The following is an 18,221-nucleotide window of genomic DNA, read 5'->3' on the forward strand; positions in this document are numbered from 1 at the left end:
TTTTGCAAACCTCCTGAGTATTTGCTTTCTAAACATACATGAGTAACCCGTGGAGACCAAGAAGGCAAGCATAAATTTTCTAATATCTAATCAAGACTATCAGATAAAAACTTTAAGTAGTACAGATGAATTCTATGAAACCCTATGAAAAAGGTCTTTCAGTCAGCTGCTATCAAAAGACTTTCATTGAGTCACTGTAAATATGAACCTGAAACAGACCATCAGAGCTTTCGAGGCCCCTAATACAGCTGCAAGTCTTGAGTCCTGTGTGCTAGGGGCAAGGTACTTTCTGTTGGGTTTTCCTTAAGAACCGTTACCCGTCTCTTAACTTAGTGGCCCTTCACTTCAGTAGCTGATGCAAAGTCAATTTTACTTCCTTCTGCTTGCTCTACTTAACGTTTCCTTACATTTACTAACAAATAACTGGTCACTTCATTTAAAAATGTCACATTAAAAGAGGACTTTGCTTTGAGTATTTTACAGAGGTATTTACAACCACAGAAAATATACTAGCCCTTTTTAAAATTTGAATTTTAAACAGGGTCTCACTAAATTGCTCAGGGTAGGCTCAAACTTGTGATCATTTTTCCTTAGCCTCACAGAGTGGTGGGATTGGGGGCAGGTGCCACCATGCCCATTTTGAGAATACAAATTTTTGTATTGTGTTGACATATTTTATTTTGCAAGAAGTCCTGTTTAGGGAAAAAAGAAAGCAAGGTTGTATACATAAAGAACTATTCTGTGTTGAAAAATCTTCATCTAAAAATTACCCCTTTTTGAGTGGTAAGGAGCCAATTTAGAATATCATCATATTATATTTGGGTGCAGTGGTATAAAGCAAGCTTGATGTGGGATATAAATAAGGATTTTCTTTAATAAACAAGCGAAGTCTGCATCTAACTCTGCTCATCGTATGGCTGTCTTGTGCATAGTACACAGTAAGAAACAATAGTTTTAACTGTAAAGTGAATAGCAAATATGAAAAGACTCAAATGTGTTTTCTTCTGCAGTAGATTCTGTCAAACATCTGTGTATAACAACCAGCAATAGTACAATTTGTTTAAAAATCAGATTCGTGGGACCATTCTCAGAAGATAGTAACACAGAATGTTTAGACTGGGGCCTAGGAAATCAGCTTCTTTTCAAATACTTGGTGTGTTTTGAGTGGGGAAGACAGGGAAATATTTGGTTTTCTGATCACCCGTTGAGAAATAGGGTTGTGAGTAATAGGGTTATGCTTCAAAGAATAGTAGAATATTGTATGCTTTGTGTGGCAGCAGAAGAAAGTTAAATTTAATTATTTTAATGAATTCCACCTTTGAACTCCTGGTAACTGAATAAAATGTTTTTCTTTGTATTCACCATGAGCTATAACTTACACATTTTTCACTTATCCAGAGAAATCTCACGGAATATTTTGTTGCTGTGGATGTGAACAATATGCTGCAACTGTATGCCAGTATGCTACATGAGAGGCGCATCATAATTACCTCTAGCAAATTAAGCACTGTAAGTACTTCACAGTACTGTTAAGTAGCATGTATTGAGTGTTTCACAAAAAGACCTAAAAGCCTTTGCAAATTTAGAAATGTGGTATGTGTACTTGTAAGACAATATCTACATTTATATATATGGTTTTAATCTAGCTGTTGAAGTACAAAATGATTTATAGAAGGCCTTCTCTGATGTATTAAGTCAGGTTAATTATTTTTTCTTATCAGAAGATAAGAGGTTTTTTTTTCTCCTTCTCTCTTGAGTTCATTTTACTGCCTTCAACTATATAAAGAATTCTTAAGAGCTATTATGAGATCTTTATTATTCACTTGTGGCTTTTTCCACTGGAGCCTGCTTGAAAGAAATCAAGAGGCCATGATAATAGCTGCTATCCTAACCTGGTAATAAGTAGATTCATCTTTGTTGCTAAGTAGTGGTTCGCAAGTAGATTCTATAATAGTTCTGATTTGGAGGAGCTCTTCAGACTGATAATAACTTAAAAGTCAAAGTAGCATTTTTTATTAATCATAGGTTTTATGACACTCTGATCTTCTTTTGAAAGGTCTTCACTTCCATGGTAAAGTCATTGAGTACAAAATGATTTTTCTTGTGTCATTCAAAAATCTTCAAAGTATTTTGATATATTTCATAATTTTTTCTCCATGAAGCATAAAAACTTAAAATAGTTAACTTTAAAATTTTAAAACAAATTTACATAGCATTATGAGTAATCCATGGAATATTAAAAACCATTGTGCATATTTCATGAATTTGCATTTCTATAAATGGGTTTACTTTATGAAAATAAAATCATATTTTTAATATTTTATTTTCCTGTAATAGAAACAAAATTTCCTTCTATAGTATTACAGAATAGCAGGAGTTTTAAGATTTTTTTCTAGGGTCTCTAGTTTTTTTTTTAACAGTGAGAAGTTAGTATATCGAAGTTAAATGGTCACCCCAAGGCTTATTGTAAGTAGCTAACGGTGAAAACCAGTTCTCCTGATTCTATGATTTGAGTCATTTCCATTACCCTACAATTCAAAAAAATATAGTGTTGAGATTTTGAATATGTAATGGGTATTCTGTCATATGGTGATGAGTAAGTACTAGGCGATAAAGAGTAAAGTGTTGTATCAGGATAGAAGGTGAGGGGCAGGTTTTTATTTCATATTAGGTGGTTGTGGAAGGAGTGCTTTTCTTATAGGTAGAATTTAAGAAGAGATCTGAAGAAAGTAAAGCAATAAGATATGTGAATGAAGTACAAGCTGTACTGTATAGGGAAACAGTAGAATAAAACCTGCTTACATGTTCTTAAAAATTTGTTAATTTTTTTGTTTTAGTTTATTTTCCTTTCTTAATGGAAAATTAACCTCTGTTTGACTTGGTTTCTTCACCTATAAAGTGATGATAATAATAGTCTTAATTTCATAGAGTTGCTGGAAAGATTAGGGAGATATAATGTACTTAGAGTTGTATATACAACTTTCTTAGGATAATGTTCAATGTTTATTAATTGCAATTTTATAATAGTCTAGGTCTGTAACTTAGAATAAAAGCTAACATGCCTAGCTTTTAATTCAATATTTGACTTAAAAAACAAATTGTTAGAAAGTTTGGTACTACACAGGAATTGTTTCATGTGTTGAAGGTCAGTATAATACCAATTATTTCTGACAATTCATGAAAACTCTTTGATAATATCCTCTAAGTTATCAGCTTTGGCTTGGTTCAATCTCTTATTGCAGAAGGGATGAGAAAATAAATGATTCAAGTGTACTTTCATGATCTTTCATCCTTCTTAAGTAGGGGAATCCTGCTTTACTTCTATTATGAATAGTTATCATATATACTTTATATGTGCTATAAATATGCTAACTATAAATTCCATGCATAACAACATTTTAAGGTCAAGGAGTAGTATTATAAATTAGCGATACCCTATTCTATAAAAAGAACTGAACAGAATCTCTGAAACTTTCCAAAAAATAATTATTAATAAATTTAATTAGTATAATAGTTTTAAGCTTTTTGTATTTTTTATGAATCATACAGATTTCATTAATATAAATTGTTTTCTCTCTTGATCATCTTTTAAATCTATAGCAAAATTTTAATTGTTATTAGAACACATACAAGTTAAATTATCTTAACATTTATAATTCTATTGTGTTAGGAATTTTATTTTATTTATTTTTTGGTACTGGGGATTGAACTTGCGACCTCGCACTTGCCAGGCAGGTGCTTATGCTGCTGATCTAAATCCCTAGAAGGAATTTTATTTTCTTTGGTTACTAACTCTTTGACAATCATAAATCCTCATAATTATGATAGAATTATTAATATACATCTTGCTATGAGTTTTTAATGACTAAGTAGATTCTCTTCAAGTGCCATTTGTAATTTAAAATGATAATTGGTAATCTTTATAAACTTTATTTAAAATTTTTTTAAATACAGGACCTTATTCCTGTTGGGCAAGACTTCTGAGCTACATTTTCAGCCCCAACAAAATAAAAAAAAAAATAGCTTTAAGATAATGTAAGCAAAAATACTGAGGCTATTGTTATATTTAAAAATTTATAATAGGGTTTTCCCTCATTTCCTATAGTATAGCACAGTGTTAGAACCAACCATTATATTTTTTCATTGAGGTTAATGAATTAGGACACTATCTATTTTGCTTTATTTCTTTGATTTATACATTATCAAGTACACATGCAATGGTTTCTGGCAATCGTGAACAACAACATTGATTTTATGCATGCTGTAGGCAGGCCTTAGATGTTTAGGCCCCAAGTGAATGTCAGTAGATGACCAGAACATCATATTAGAGTCTCATACATTCAAAACAAAGAAATAAATCATGATATTACAAGGTTGTATCAGTTGACTTATTGCTGTTTTGTGACCATAGGTAGGGAGTACTGCTGTTTAAAGCCATGTCATCGGTTCTCAAATCAGTCAGGCATGAAGCCTTGTCATATGCCTCTGTAATTGTACTTCACCAGACTTTCCCTAACTAGTCAGCTGGGGCTGTGCATTTTGTCTCAAACACCCAGCTGGCCAGCATCTGACAGGAGCTTTCTCATCATCCTGTCAGTAATATGTTAACTAGCGTGTATCTTTGTAGTCCATAGAAGCAGGTGGAAAGGAAGCCTCTCTTTAAAGCAGATGTCTGTTAACTACTATATTGACCAATATTTAGTTGGTAAACACCACCATCTTAAAGTCTGTAATCACGTTACTTATAGAGATTTGACTCTGTGGTGAATATTGTGATGGAATATTTACAGCAAGTTATACGCTGTGAGTGTTGGAATTGCTTTAATAAACTGCAGTCTCTTCCTTTGTTTTAGATTCCCCTAGGCATTTAAGCATATCCTTTTCTCTCCCTTTCTCATTAATTCCATCAAGGGCATTTACAAAAGAAAATCTTGTGATCCCCAGAAAATCAACTATTAAAACAGAGATTTTACAAGTTTAGTTAATCTAAAGATGAGTCCAGAAGATTTTAACCTCTCCATCTGGATTGTACATATTCTTGATTTGTCTCCTAATGGTGGTACCACCTGTATCTAAATTTAATCTGAAATCTGAAACACAGAGGATCTTTCTGGAGATTAAGAATTGAATAGCTGGTGAGAGAACAAAGAGTACCCATGCCCACTTGCTGGTTAAAGTTATTGAAATGTAGTTTGGACCTTGTGCTTTTAAGGCTACGGCAGAGTAATGGGGTTAAACTTTTATCAGAGCCTTTTGGGGAGAGATATTCCAGAAATAATTTTTTAATGTTTAAAATTCTTCCAAAGTTCATAGCAACCAATTTTGTCAGTTGAACTTTAAACAATAATGATGGTACTTACCAGTATACTATTTTGACATATATAGTGCTATTCCATACATTGTTTTTTCGTTGTACTGTGGAGTGTGATTGGAGTATGGAAATGGGAATGTTCATATTATCATGAAATGCTTAATAGGAAGGAATGTATGTATATAGGTTAGTTGGAGGAAACCTCTAGGACAGGAAAACTAGAAATTTTTTTATACTCCTGTTCTTCTGAGCTAAAATCTCTGTCCATGGAAATGCATACATTTCTGGCTTACAGTTTAATACATTTGTCTTCTAAAAGCAATCAATTGGCTTTTAATTCACAAAACAAAATTTTTAGTACAACAGTTATGGGATGGTGTGAGAGGTACATTAAAGCATCATTCCTTTAGATTCTATAAGCTTCATTCCTACAATAGCTAATCACCAGAGCGAATGTGGATGAGTTTAGGTTACTAAAGTGTTTTCCTTATACATCAATGACTTGCTTAATTTTGTGATTTATCAAAATTAGAGAAAAATTGCACACACTTGTCTTAGTTACTTTTCTTGTTACTGGGAGAAAATTCCCAACACCCAAAATTAAAAGGGGAAGAGGCTTATTTAGCTCACATTTTGTAGAAGTTTCAGTGCATAATTTGCTGGCTCCAAGGCAGGGTAGTTTTACAGAAAGCAATTCATAATGGACAGAAGACTTCAAAAACAACAAGTGAGAAAAGAGAGAGACAAACCTCTTTCCTCTTTTATATTGTATGCAAGCTACCCGCCCTGGAACACATGTAGCGCTCACAACCTTTATCCTGACATTAGACCATGAATTCCATCACAAACTCCAAAGCCTGCCTCATGAATGCATGAGGCTTTGGGTGAACATCTAGGCACAAATCACAAAAGTATTGTTTTCTTTTTATTTGGTAAAACTGAGAGCAATGTGTAAAATGTATCTCCTATATTGATATGATTTTATGTATGATAGTTTTTATTCCACTGCTAGAGAATAAATCCAGGGCCTTCACACTGAGCTATAACCCAGACCTTTGTTATTTGCTATTTTGAGACAGAGACTCCAGAAGTTGCTAAGAGGCTCAGCCTGAGATTGAACTTGTGATCCTCATACCTTAGCTTCTTGGAATGCTGGGTCTACCGACCTGCACCACCATACCCAGCCTAGAGTTTTTCATTTTGTAGTTTCACAATTTTTTTTTTTCAGTTCTGGTAAACATTCCTAAGTTACAGGATGCATTTAACTCACATGGATATTTCACTCATATCTCCAAATGGGAATTTATCCTTTTGCCTTATTACATTCTGAATAAGGCTGATTTGGTGAGTGCACCATCTTGCTCATTTGTCTTTTCCACCTAAATGCTATAGATTCTACCTCCTTAATGCTTTTTTCTCAGAGCTCCATTCTCCATTCCATCTGCCTGCTGTCTTATTCTGAGCAGTTCTCACTTTGCACAGTATTATTTTTAGATTATGAATACTAAATGCTTGCATTTTTACTATTTACATAAATTGATGATGGTGGCAGTCATTGCCTGTGTAGTTCAGTGGATACTATGAGCTGGTCTCTCGTTTGAGTAATTATACTGATTTAATAATTTAAACTGATTTAATTACCATTTAGCATGCAATAATTACTGTTGTTATCTATAGTAGGTAGATGAAGATGAATATTTTGAAACTATACAGGGTAAGCTTTTCAAACTCATAGAACTAATTTGTGGCTAAGCCTGTACTACCTGCAAAGTAGCCTTTATGTAATTTTGCCTTTTATAGTGACTGCTTGCAAAACCAAATGCATCTTTACCTTCCCTTCTAATTCATTTGTGTAACACTCAACTCATCAGGCATTATTTTGTAGGTCAGATGATGAATGTGCAGCCTCTGTATTAGTTTAAGTCAAATCAGAAGACAGAACCTACATATTCACATATGGAAAATTTAATTAAAAGAATTTAAAATTATAGTCTTGGTTGAATAACAAGTGATAGGCTAGTAAGGAATGAAAAGAAGTCTAAAGACTATTGGAAGACCAGTCCTAAAGCACTGTTAGTTCTATAGGTATAGTACGTATAATGCAGCTACCAGTATTAGGGAGAAATAGAGCACTCAAGAAAGAAACCCCACTGACTCTCAGGGTTTGAGGTCCTGATCCTGGTAGACAAGGCTTAGCTGTGGTTTATTGGAAGCACAGAAGTTTCTTTGATATAGTACCATCAGAATTTATTGAAATCAGCCCTTTAAGTTGCCCAGGAAAACTCACAAAAAGAGGTACAAGAGAGCTATTTGTCCCCTGCCACCATATGAAATTGCACCAACAAAGTACCATCCATGGGTGCTGTGTATAGCATGAATAACCCCTCACCAGGCAGACGGTCTGCCTGCATTTAGATCTTGTACTCCCTAATGTCTGTATTGTGATAAGTGGATTTCTATTATTCATGAATTACCTAGTCTGAAGTATTTTTTTATAACAGCCTGAATGGATTAAGACACCATCTTAATAGAATAAACGAAGGGAATGATAAATAAAATACTAATTTATTAAAAAGATTTTAAGATTTTTTTTAAAAAATGATAAGTTTTGTAAATCACTGAACTCTTTTCCAAAATGGCTGTACCATTTTGCATTCCCACCAGAAATGAATGAAAATTACTGTTGTTACACATTTCCCCAGCACATGGTGTTGTCAGTGAACTGGGTTTTGGTCCTGGTAATAAGTGTATAATGATGTCTCAATGTTGTTTTAATTTGCATTTTTCAGATATGATACAAACATTTTCATATGTTTGTCAACTATATATATAATTTGATGAAGTGTTTAAGTCCGTCAGTCTTTTTAATTATGTTGCCAAAAAAAAAAAAAAATAGCTCAGCGGCATAAGCGCCTGCCTGCAAGCAGGCAGTCATGAGTTCGATCCCTGGTACCAATAAAAAGACAAAAAAAAAAATTGTGTTTCTTTCTTATTGCTGAGTTTTAAGAGTTATTTATATATTTAGGACAGCAATATTTTACCAGTATGTTTTTGTATTTTCTTGTAATCTGCACCTTCTCATTTTGTTACATTGATAAAGCAGAAATTTTAAATTTTAATGAAGCCCAACTAATGAATTTTTCTTTTATAGATTATGTGTTTGGTGTCATATTTAAATTGTCAAACCCTAGTTCATATAAATTTTCATCTTTATTATCTTGGAATTTTGGAATTTTGCATTTTACATATCGGTCTATGATCTATTTTGAGTAAGTTTTTGTTAAAGGTGTAAGGTTTGTATCTAAATTCCTTTTTGGAAGGCAGATATAAATCTTGGTTGTTTCAGTGTCTTTTGTTTAATAGATTATTTTCTCTATTACTTTTGTTTCTTTGTCAAAATGTGTTGATTTTGTTTATTCAAGTTTATTTCTGGTGGTCTCTGTTCTGTTCCATTAGATGCTTTGTTATTTTTTGTTAATATTTAGGGTCTTTGTCCATTATAATTTTTTATTACTAAATGTTTATAGTATATAATGATTACATTACTCATAGGGAGCAGGTTCATATATATATAAGACATCCTGATTCTGTATCATCTCTTTTTCCTTCTTCCCTCTTTCCTCCTCCCTCCATCTCTTGGTCCTCCTTCCCTTTGCAACAGATCCATCTTTGTATGTCCTGTTATCTTTTATTTTATTCTTTATGTTTTGGGTTTATCATATAAGAGAAATTATGTGGTATTTAGCCTTATATGTCTGTTTTACTTCACTTAACATTATGGTCTCCAGGTGCATGTATTGTGTTACAAATGAGTCAAACTTACCTTATTTGAGAATGATATTCCATTATGTGTACAATATCATACTTTGTTTTTTCATTCATCTGTTAGTGGACAGGTAGGCTGTTTCTGAGATTTAGCTATTATGAACTTTGCTACCATAAACATGAGTATGTGTGTATTACACTGTGATATGATGTTTTTAACTCTTTTGGGAAGATACCTAAAAAGAGCATAGCTGAGTCAAATGAAATTTCTAGTTTTAGCTCGTTCAGGATCTCCATACTGATTCCCGTAATGATTGCACTACTTCACATTTCCACCAACACTATAGAAGGGTTTGTTTTTCCTTTTAGCCTCATCAGCATTTCTTTGATTTCTTTTTTTTTATTTAAAGAGAAAAAAAACAAGAAAAAAAAGGGTAGAAATAATACAGAATTACAGAAAAATAATAAGAAATCACTAGATGATAAGTTACATATTCTCATCTTAGAAATAGTTGTTCAGGTTACAAAATTAAAGCATACAAAGTGACATTCAAGGGGCTGGAGGTTTAGCTCAGTGGCATAAGCGCCTGCCTTGGAAGCAGGCAGTCGTGAGTTCGATCCCCAGACCTATAAAAAGGAAAAAGACTAAATAAATAAATAAATAAATAAATAAATAAATAAAACAAAGTGACATTCAAATAGTGACACTGCCAACAGTTCTGTTCAATGATCCAACAAAATGTAGTAATACGGTTATCAGTCCTACACACTTGTTTTTTATTAATGATAGCCATTTTTTCTGCAGTAAGATGAAATCTCAGTGCAGTTTTAATTTCTCTAATGGCCAGAGATGTTGAACAGTTTTTTCATATATTTGTTAGCCATTTATACTCTATCTTAATTTCTCTAACTTTACAGCTAGTTTCAAGTTGACTGATGTCTGTCTTCTGATTTTATTCTTTTCCTTCAAAATTGTGTTGACAATTCTAGGTCCTTTCTTCTCCATGTAAATGTTAGAATCATCTTGTTGATAGCTCCTAAACAACTTGCTGAAATTTTGACTGGGATGGCATTGAATATAGAACAAGCCAGGAAGAACTGACAACTTGCAGTATTGTTTTTCTACCTATGAATGTGAAATATCTCTCCATTTATTTAGTTCTTTGATCTCTTTCCTAAGGATTTTGTACTTTTCTTCAGATAGCTCTTAGAAATATTTTGTTACATCATACTTATGAAAGATTTTTATGGTGGATGCATATTATGAATTTATCCAGATCTATAGGATGTTCATCCCCAAGGGAGAACGCTCCTGTAAACTGTGGACTCGAATGTTAATAAGTCAGTACAGACTCATCAGTTATAACAATGTGCCACTCTGGTGAGGTGAGGGATATTGATGATGGAGAAAACCAGGCAAATGTGACAGTTGCAGGTATATGGAAAACCTTCGAAATTTTTGTTTAGTTTTGCTGTGAACCTATAACTGCTCAAAAATAAATTTCATTAAAAATTCACAACCAAATTCTTTTTTATTATGTAAAATGTCTGTCTCCAAGAATTTTCTTAATAACCATCACTTAATAATTCTCAAATATATGGTTGCCACTATTTTGGTCTAAATTTAAAATGTGAATACAAATTAAATGTGTTTAAACATGTGTTTTCTTTATAGTTTCCTCTGTCTTTTAATTCCATGAGGAATGTGTTGCATTTCTATCTGTAGTAGTTTAATCTGTATATTTGTTTAGTTTATGGTGCTTATATTTCTCAATTGTTGATTCAGTTCAAGGTCAAATAATGTCTCTAATATGTATTATATAGAGAAGTTTACTATAGTGTACACATTAGATTATGGGTATACACAGATCCATAGACTGATCAAAATTACAGCAAATATTTAAATTCTAAAAAATTACAATAGAGACACATTGCTATTAATCCCACTGCAAATATTCCCTCTTGCTTCAAACACATTTTTTCCCATCTTTCTTGCCATCTTCTGAAGCAATTCTGGAAATCCTTTTTTATGAATCTTCAGTTGTGCTCTTGTAGCTGCTTCCATTAATAAATTCTCTGAATAAATTCAAAACAATTAGTGTAGTTGCTGTCAAATAAAAACTAACCGTGTCCTCATCTCCTTATTCACTTGATATGGCACCATGTGACTTCTGATTCTTCCTCAAGATCAAAATGACCATGAAAGTTAAATCTTTGGAATTATTTTGAGCGGGTTTTATGTCAGTGTCTTTTACTGTAATAATTTTTAATAGACATTCACCGTATTTTTATCAAATATATATATATTATGATTTGATGAATAAATACATTCTTAGCAGTATGAAGGTGTCCCTCAGTGACGCATAGAGTTCTGGATGAAAGTAAATAGGGTTTCTATATAATAAGAAGGGGCAGTATGGCTAGGTTATACAGAAACTAGAATACTTGTAGTAGCAATGTCTTAGTATGAGAGCTTTACCTGTAAATTGTGCCAATTAGAAATTTTCTGTTTTCCATTATGCTAGTCAACTGCTTAATTAAAGATGCATTTTTATGCATTTGGTAATTTTTATATATTTAAGTAAGAATATATTTTTCAGTCTCATGATGATGATAAATCTTTATATATTGAATATTTAAAGTAGTGGTTATACTTTGTATCTAGTCTCTCCTAATTTGTATTCCGACTTTTCTGCTTACAAGATGGATGGTTGTGGTCAGTTGGTTTAACTTTGCTTCTGTGTTTTGAGTGTAAAAAGGGAATAATGATGATAGGATCTACTTTATAACATTTTGTGAGGATTAATCTTGGAACCTGAAATCCTCATATTAGTGACTGACACATGGTAGGCATTATATAAATGTTTTCTGCTATTACTAATATTCAGTTATTATCAGTAGTGTTTTTTGTTAGATCTGGTTACTTGAGGTTGAAAGGTCCAAGTGCCTTTATTATGTGACTAAGCTCACAACTGCTGATGTCAGTTGTTAATTTTCTCCATTTTGAGATATCACAGGACCCAGTTGTTGAATCTTCACATAGTTTCCATGTATTATTATTAGTTCTCTTCCTATCAACTTTGATTAGCTGGGATAACCCCTGCCAGATAATGCCTGATGCAGAAATTTTATAACTCAGTTTATACAGAAATCATCTTCTAAGAACTCAATTAAATTTATCATTTAATATTGTGTCTTTTTAGCAAATAGTGAGTTCATTTAAGGAAGACCATTAAGTGAGTAGGAACAGTATCTACATGGTAGGGTGCTTCGTGATTTAACTGTGCTCTGGGAAATAAGTCACTCTCTTTCTAACATCTCATTTTTAGAATATATTTTTCCTTTTTTTTTTTTTTTTTTTTTTGATACTGGGGATTGAACTCATGACCTCACACTTGCCAGGCTGGTGCTTATACTGCTGAGATAAATCCCCAGTCTGTATTTTTCCTTTTGATTTACTACTACTATTTTTCCACTAATATGAAACACCCCCCTTTAAAAAAAACAGGCTTAAAACAAGATATTTTAAAAGTTATATGTGTAGAGTTGGAGAAATTTACTAATCAACTGCTTTCGAAAGCTACATAAGGTTTCTTAGCCCATCAGGTTACAGTTCAGGGATGGAAAGGGTTAATACAGTTTTAAAGATATCTGGTATACAACCAAGTAGTATCTGAAAGCTCTTGGAGAATTTGACACAATGAGTTAGATCAACTCTAGTTTCATTTCTCTCTGATTCAACTTATTAATGTAGGTAAATCCATGGTCTGTAATTAAATAGAAGTATTTGAATGCCTCCTAGTGGCATGTTATATACTCTAAGGAATTTCAAAATACTATTTGTTGAAAGACTACCTTGATTAATTAATAAAGCTTAAAAATGTAACGAAATAAAACCTGTTAATGATAGTATTGCATATAGAATCAAGATAAACTTTTTCCACATAAAATTGGGTAAAAATCTCTCTGGAAAAACTAGAAGGTGTATTATACTATAAAGATGAGTATATTTACAAAAATATATTTTTGTTTCAGATCAGATTTTTTTGTGTCATTTAATGGGCCTGTTTTGCACTTAAACATGACAAGTGTTGCTGTTAATAAAATCTGGATCATTTTGTGTACATTTTTTCCTTAGAATTAAATTAATTGTTGTTTCAGTATCTTTGTATAATCACAGTAGTAATGGTTTTTAGAAAGTCAATAGTTCCTTTTCAGGTAGTTTTTAAAAATTCTCATGTTTCCAGTTGAATACAATTATTTAAATTGTATCCATGAAATATAGGCAAGAGAAAAACTTAAAATGATGAAAATGATGTTGATATAATTATTACTTTAAACACTAAAAATTACTTTCCATGTGTAGAAATGTAATTTAAAATGGAAGGAAAGTCACATGAAAAGAATTCTGATGAGGGTCAGTAGGAGGGGAAAAGAGTGATATTCCTTTGTTCAGCATTAAAAATGTTTAATTAACTGCTTGCCAAAACAAAACAATTAAGATGGCAATTACCTTTAAAATAGCAACAATGTAATTGCAGCTGTTGTGATATAAAGCTAGGAAACAAAATGTTAATTTGGAATGAACAGTTTAAATATGAAATTATGATATACTTGGCTTCCTGTAGTACAGCTGTCAAGCTTGGGCAGTTCGCTGGTCAATAGTGACATTCTATGTGTCAGTGAACAGAGTCTCTTGATACCATAACCCGCAGTTCACACATTACTGAAGCTCCAACTGTCGAATATTCAAGTCCCCTGGTACTATTGCAGTTTCCAGACTCTCCTGACTGGCTCATGTTTCATTCTTTGGCAATTTGCCCTAATGATATCCCTCAGGAGCTTTCAGCTACTCTTTTTTCCATATTTAATCGTGTTATATTAATCTGAGTGATGCGCAAACTGTACTGTACAAATTGTAATTTCCTACAATATTTTTTAAGATGCTCACCTAATTTTTCAGTTTTATTTATGTTCTGAATTTCAACTCCAAACTATATTGTTAGGTGGTTATAACTATCTACATATGATTCCCAAGAAGCTACTTTTGCTGTTTATGTATTTTCAGAGGGATCTCTGAGACAAGACTTTTATAAGTAGAATTGGTAAAGACAGTGTGAGCTTTGTCATTGTGTAAATTGTTCTGTGATTATCATTCATCTTTGCTACCTTGAACATGCCTTTTTGTTTGGAGGGTCAGCAGCTACTTATTATTGTTGTCCTTTTACAAATTCTAGTTAACTGCCTGTCTCCATGGATCAGCTGCTCTGCTCTATCCAATGTACTGGCAGCACATATACATCCCAGTGCTTCCTCCTCACCTGCTGGACTATTGCTGGTAAGCTGGCTTTACCAGACTTTTGTCATAAACCTGGGCTTCATAATTAGGAAAAAAATCTTTTTATTTGTAGATATGGAAGAAATCACAAAAATTTCACTTTTAGATTATTATTAAACATTGAATGCTTTCTTGCATGTCAGAGTATTTCTTTCCATAAGTAGCAAAAATTTATACTTCATAAACAAAATTCATTAAATTTTGTGTTTTATCTGCATTTAGATAACTAAATGCATAGATGGAAAAATAAAACTTTAGTTTTTGGTTAATAAAATTGAATAGAAGTTGTGGTATCTGTAAGAGAATCCAAAATCCCAGCTGTCAGAATTTGTGGGGCATATCTGCCAGTAACCACATTGTGTCTGTTTAGGTACTCTTTTGTTACTTGTATTTACCTTAAAACTCATGTTCCTTGACTTTTTCTTCTACAGCACATCGAATACCAAGTACTGACAATGGGATTGCTTCTAATACAGGAATTCTTAAGTTTCTGATTTAAGTAAAAATTTCAGCCTAAAGTCATTATGAAAAGCAGTGTTGAAAGTTTTGGAAGTAATGCTGAAGAGGTTGCTAGCATTAGAAACAACTCCCAGTCTCAGGAATCTGAATTCAGTCAGGCCTCAGGACATCATGACAATAGCCAGTGACCGCCTTGTTCTCTTCCCATGGAAGTCTTTGTACTTGGACTCTTAACATATTGCAGCTTTGGGAACGTCATTAGAATTTATGGGTATAATGTTGTCTTCATTGCAGTCATCATCTGAAGTCTAGCTTAATCTGTATTGAATTTGGTGGATTTTTTACCCTCTAAACTTTATATGAAGTACATCATTTTGGCCCAAATGTATTTGGTTCTATAATGGCTAATTTTAGTCAAAACCAAAGCTCTGTTAGAGTTAATTTACTCATGTAAAACAGATCGAAGTATTTAAGTATTAAAATGGTTTAAGTGTACATATATAGGCTTTTATTAAGTTATAACAAGTGACTATAATGACAGGACATGTACTTGGCCACAGATTATTATACTGCTAAATTGTGTGTTTCCACAGGATTGATAATTCTGTGAAATAGGTGTGCAATGACCTGCCACTGCTTTATGGCCTTGGGAAGCTAGAAAGAAAAACAGTTTCTTAGACCATAGAAATGTGATTTAATTACATTGTGAGGTGTCACACACAACGTTAAATGTAAAATTAGATCTATAAGTAGATCTAATTTTTAGTTTTTACTATAGTTTTCCTTTGACAACATATCTACAGTATTTTACTCTGCCATAAATTAGAGGCTGCAATTTATTCGTGTCGACACATGCAATAGATCTTTACATGTAGTGTTTAATGCTACTTATTTTAAAAAATTTTACAGAAATATTTGAAAATATATTGTATATTGTATACAGTTTAAAATACACATCAAGTTTCTGTTTTAAGAGCTAAAATGTCTAATTATGAGATTTAGAATTATATTTTATCATATAATGATAGTTCCATCTTAATTTTTCTATAAAATGTTCTTCTCTCTTAGGTAAAACGCCTTTCAACTCCTTTCTCTGTAATGAATTACATAGTTAGGACATTCTCAAAAGTTACTTAGAAATTATTCAATGATCCAAGCAGTTCTATACTAGTTCTTTAGAGAAGTCTCTTTCTGATATTTTTTAGTCCTGTCATCAGATCTTTCTTTTCTACTATTTATAATATAATGAAAGAAGCTTCTTCTGTATTTTAGCTGGAATTGTCTTCTCTGTGGCTGTTGTCTGAAGTAGTGTTTATGACACATTGTAACATTTTCATGTGAGGCATCATCTCTCTGGGCTAGAGAGTATAGCAGTGATGCCCAAACAAGAAATTCTGAAAGTTACAATGATAAACTCTGTTTTGGCCATAGGAACTGGGCATTATAGCTAATTTTTTGTAAGTAGTAAAGACTGTAGTCATCTATTATTGTTAGAAAATCTGATGAGCGAAATAGTTTTCTGTGAAAAATGATTCTCTTCCATCATGTCTTTGAGGTTAGAATGATATGGACGTAGTTCTTTCTGTTTTAAAGAGAGAAAAATTACTGAGATTTTCTCCTTAATCTCGTGGGCTTTGAATAAATAAATTTTTACCTTCTAATTCAAGATACCACTACAAAGGCTTGTAAGGAATATATGTATCTTTATTAATTTCTTGGAATGATTGGGACTTTCCAGATTCTCTCAAATCTTGAGAGAATCCTAGTTTGACAGAGTCTTTCTGTTTTTTTGTCTGGGAACCTTGTCATGATGTAAACTGTGGAGAGCCATAATGCCATCTTGTGACCATGAATGAACATCGCATCGTGGTCTATGAATAAGTGTTCCTACTTTGTTGCTCCATCCCTCCTTCCATCCATCCATCTATCCATCCATCCATGCACTCATTCATCAACAACATTTAGTAAACGCCTATTTGCTTGAAGATGAGATACAATGATTAAGACTTCTTGCCCCTGAGAGATTCACAGATAGCAAGAAACACATGCATACATACATGCGTACGTACATGTGCTTATATGTAGCTACACATGCACAGCAGCACAGAGTAATACTATAGTGCCATAAGTACTATAGCACAAATGAAAGTACCATGGATGGAAAGATAGTAAGAAGTGCCCCACAGTCTGTGGCAGGTTAGGAAAAGCTCTTGGGAAGAATTAGCATCAACTACATTTTTCCCTGAATGAACTACAATAGGAGTAATTTAATTTGGCAAGTCTATGATGTTGCCTGGCACTTTTAAACCGTCTGAATCAAGAAACACATAAGAGGTGGTATGATGGCAAGATCAGTAAAATTATAATAGATTGTTATTTGTTCAGGAAATGCCTATGCCAGGCTTTTTATTTACCATATATATCAGCTTGTCTTCGTATGACACAATGAGATTTAGGTTGCAAGAACAAGTTTTAAAAAAATAATGGAAAATTATGATCTCAGACTACTCTAATACATTGTCCTTAGTCTCTGTCACAGGTCTCTTCATAAGAAAGGTTAAAAAAAAAACTTTCTTGAGCAAAGATTAATTGCTACCAAAAAGAAAAAGCAGTCATACAGAGCCTTCTGTATCCCATCTTTAGAAAATAACTACTGATAGAAAGATCTATGCCAGTTTTGTACATGGGTGATAAAATGTCCAGGTTGTCAGGAGTCTTTTCTTGATTTATTTACATCATAATCTAATTAGGGAATTTCAGATGGGATTGCAGAATTAATTTTCATGGTATTTTATGATAGTATATATGCAACCTAGTGTGAAAAAGTGAGAGACATTATACAATTAACTCTATATTCTGTAAAATACCATAATTATTTTATAAAATTATGCTATAGATTAATAATATTTGTAATTAAAACACTTATATGTTGGATTTTGTGAGAAATCTTGAGAAAAAACTACTTGGAGATACCCATTAATTCCATTTTTAAAAAGTTACTTTATTATTAAAGTCTTCATAGGAGCTTTATCTTGAATATCAAATTCTAGCTTAAGTATTTCTATAAGCTCACTGTTTACATTTTAAAAGATAAGCAGCTCTCATAAACTTTTAAAGGTATTTCTGTTGGTATAGTTCCTAGGATTTAGCAGTTTTAGCTATCATTTTTTGAAATTTCAAACAGCAGCATCCCTCTAACGTCATTAAAATAGAATTAAAATTATTATTTTTAGAAGTGTGATATATTTTGATTAATACTCTTTTATGAGTGTTTTGGAATTTAAGATGCAATGAACTCCGTGTTATAAATCTTGTGGGTATAATATCCTAAGCAGGAGTAAGTTCCCA

General features: G+C 32.5%; 1 protein-coding gene across 2 annotated transcripts in view; it reads left to right on the forward strand.

The window, feature by feature from the left end:
• Nucleotides 1–18,221, forward strand: part of Dennd1b (DENN domain containing 1B) — a 239,276-nt gene that overhangs the window by 105,525 nt on the left and 115,530 nt on the right. For both annotated transcript variants that reach the window (XM_063239912.1, XM_063239913.1), the window contains 2 exons: nt 1,399–1,509; nt 14,314–14,414. In XM_063239912.1, coding sequence (XP_063095982.1) covers nt 1,399–1,509; nt 14,314–14,414 — 212 coding nt within the window. The remainder of the gene's footprint in view (nt 1–1,398; nt 1,510–14,313; nt 14,415–18,221) is intronic.

The sequence above is a fragment of the Cavia porcellus genome, unplaced genomic scaffold (genome assembly GCF_034190915.1).
Source record: "Cavia porcellus strain 051 isolate PalLab524CR breed Dunkin Hartley unplaced genomic scaffold, mCavPor4.1 scaffold_29, whole genome shotgun sequence".
In the NCBI taxonomy this organism is placed as follows: Eukaryota; Metazoa; Chordata; class Mammalia; order Rodentia; family Caviidae; genus Cavia; species Cavia porcellus.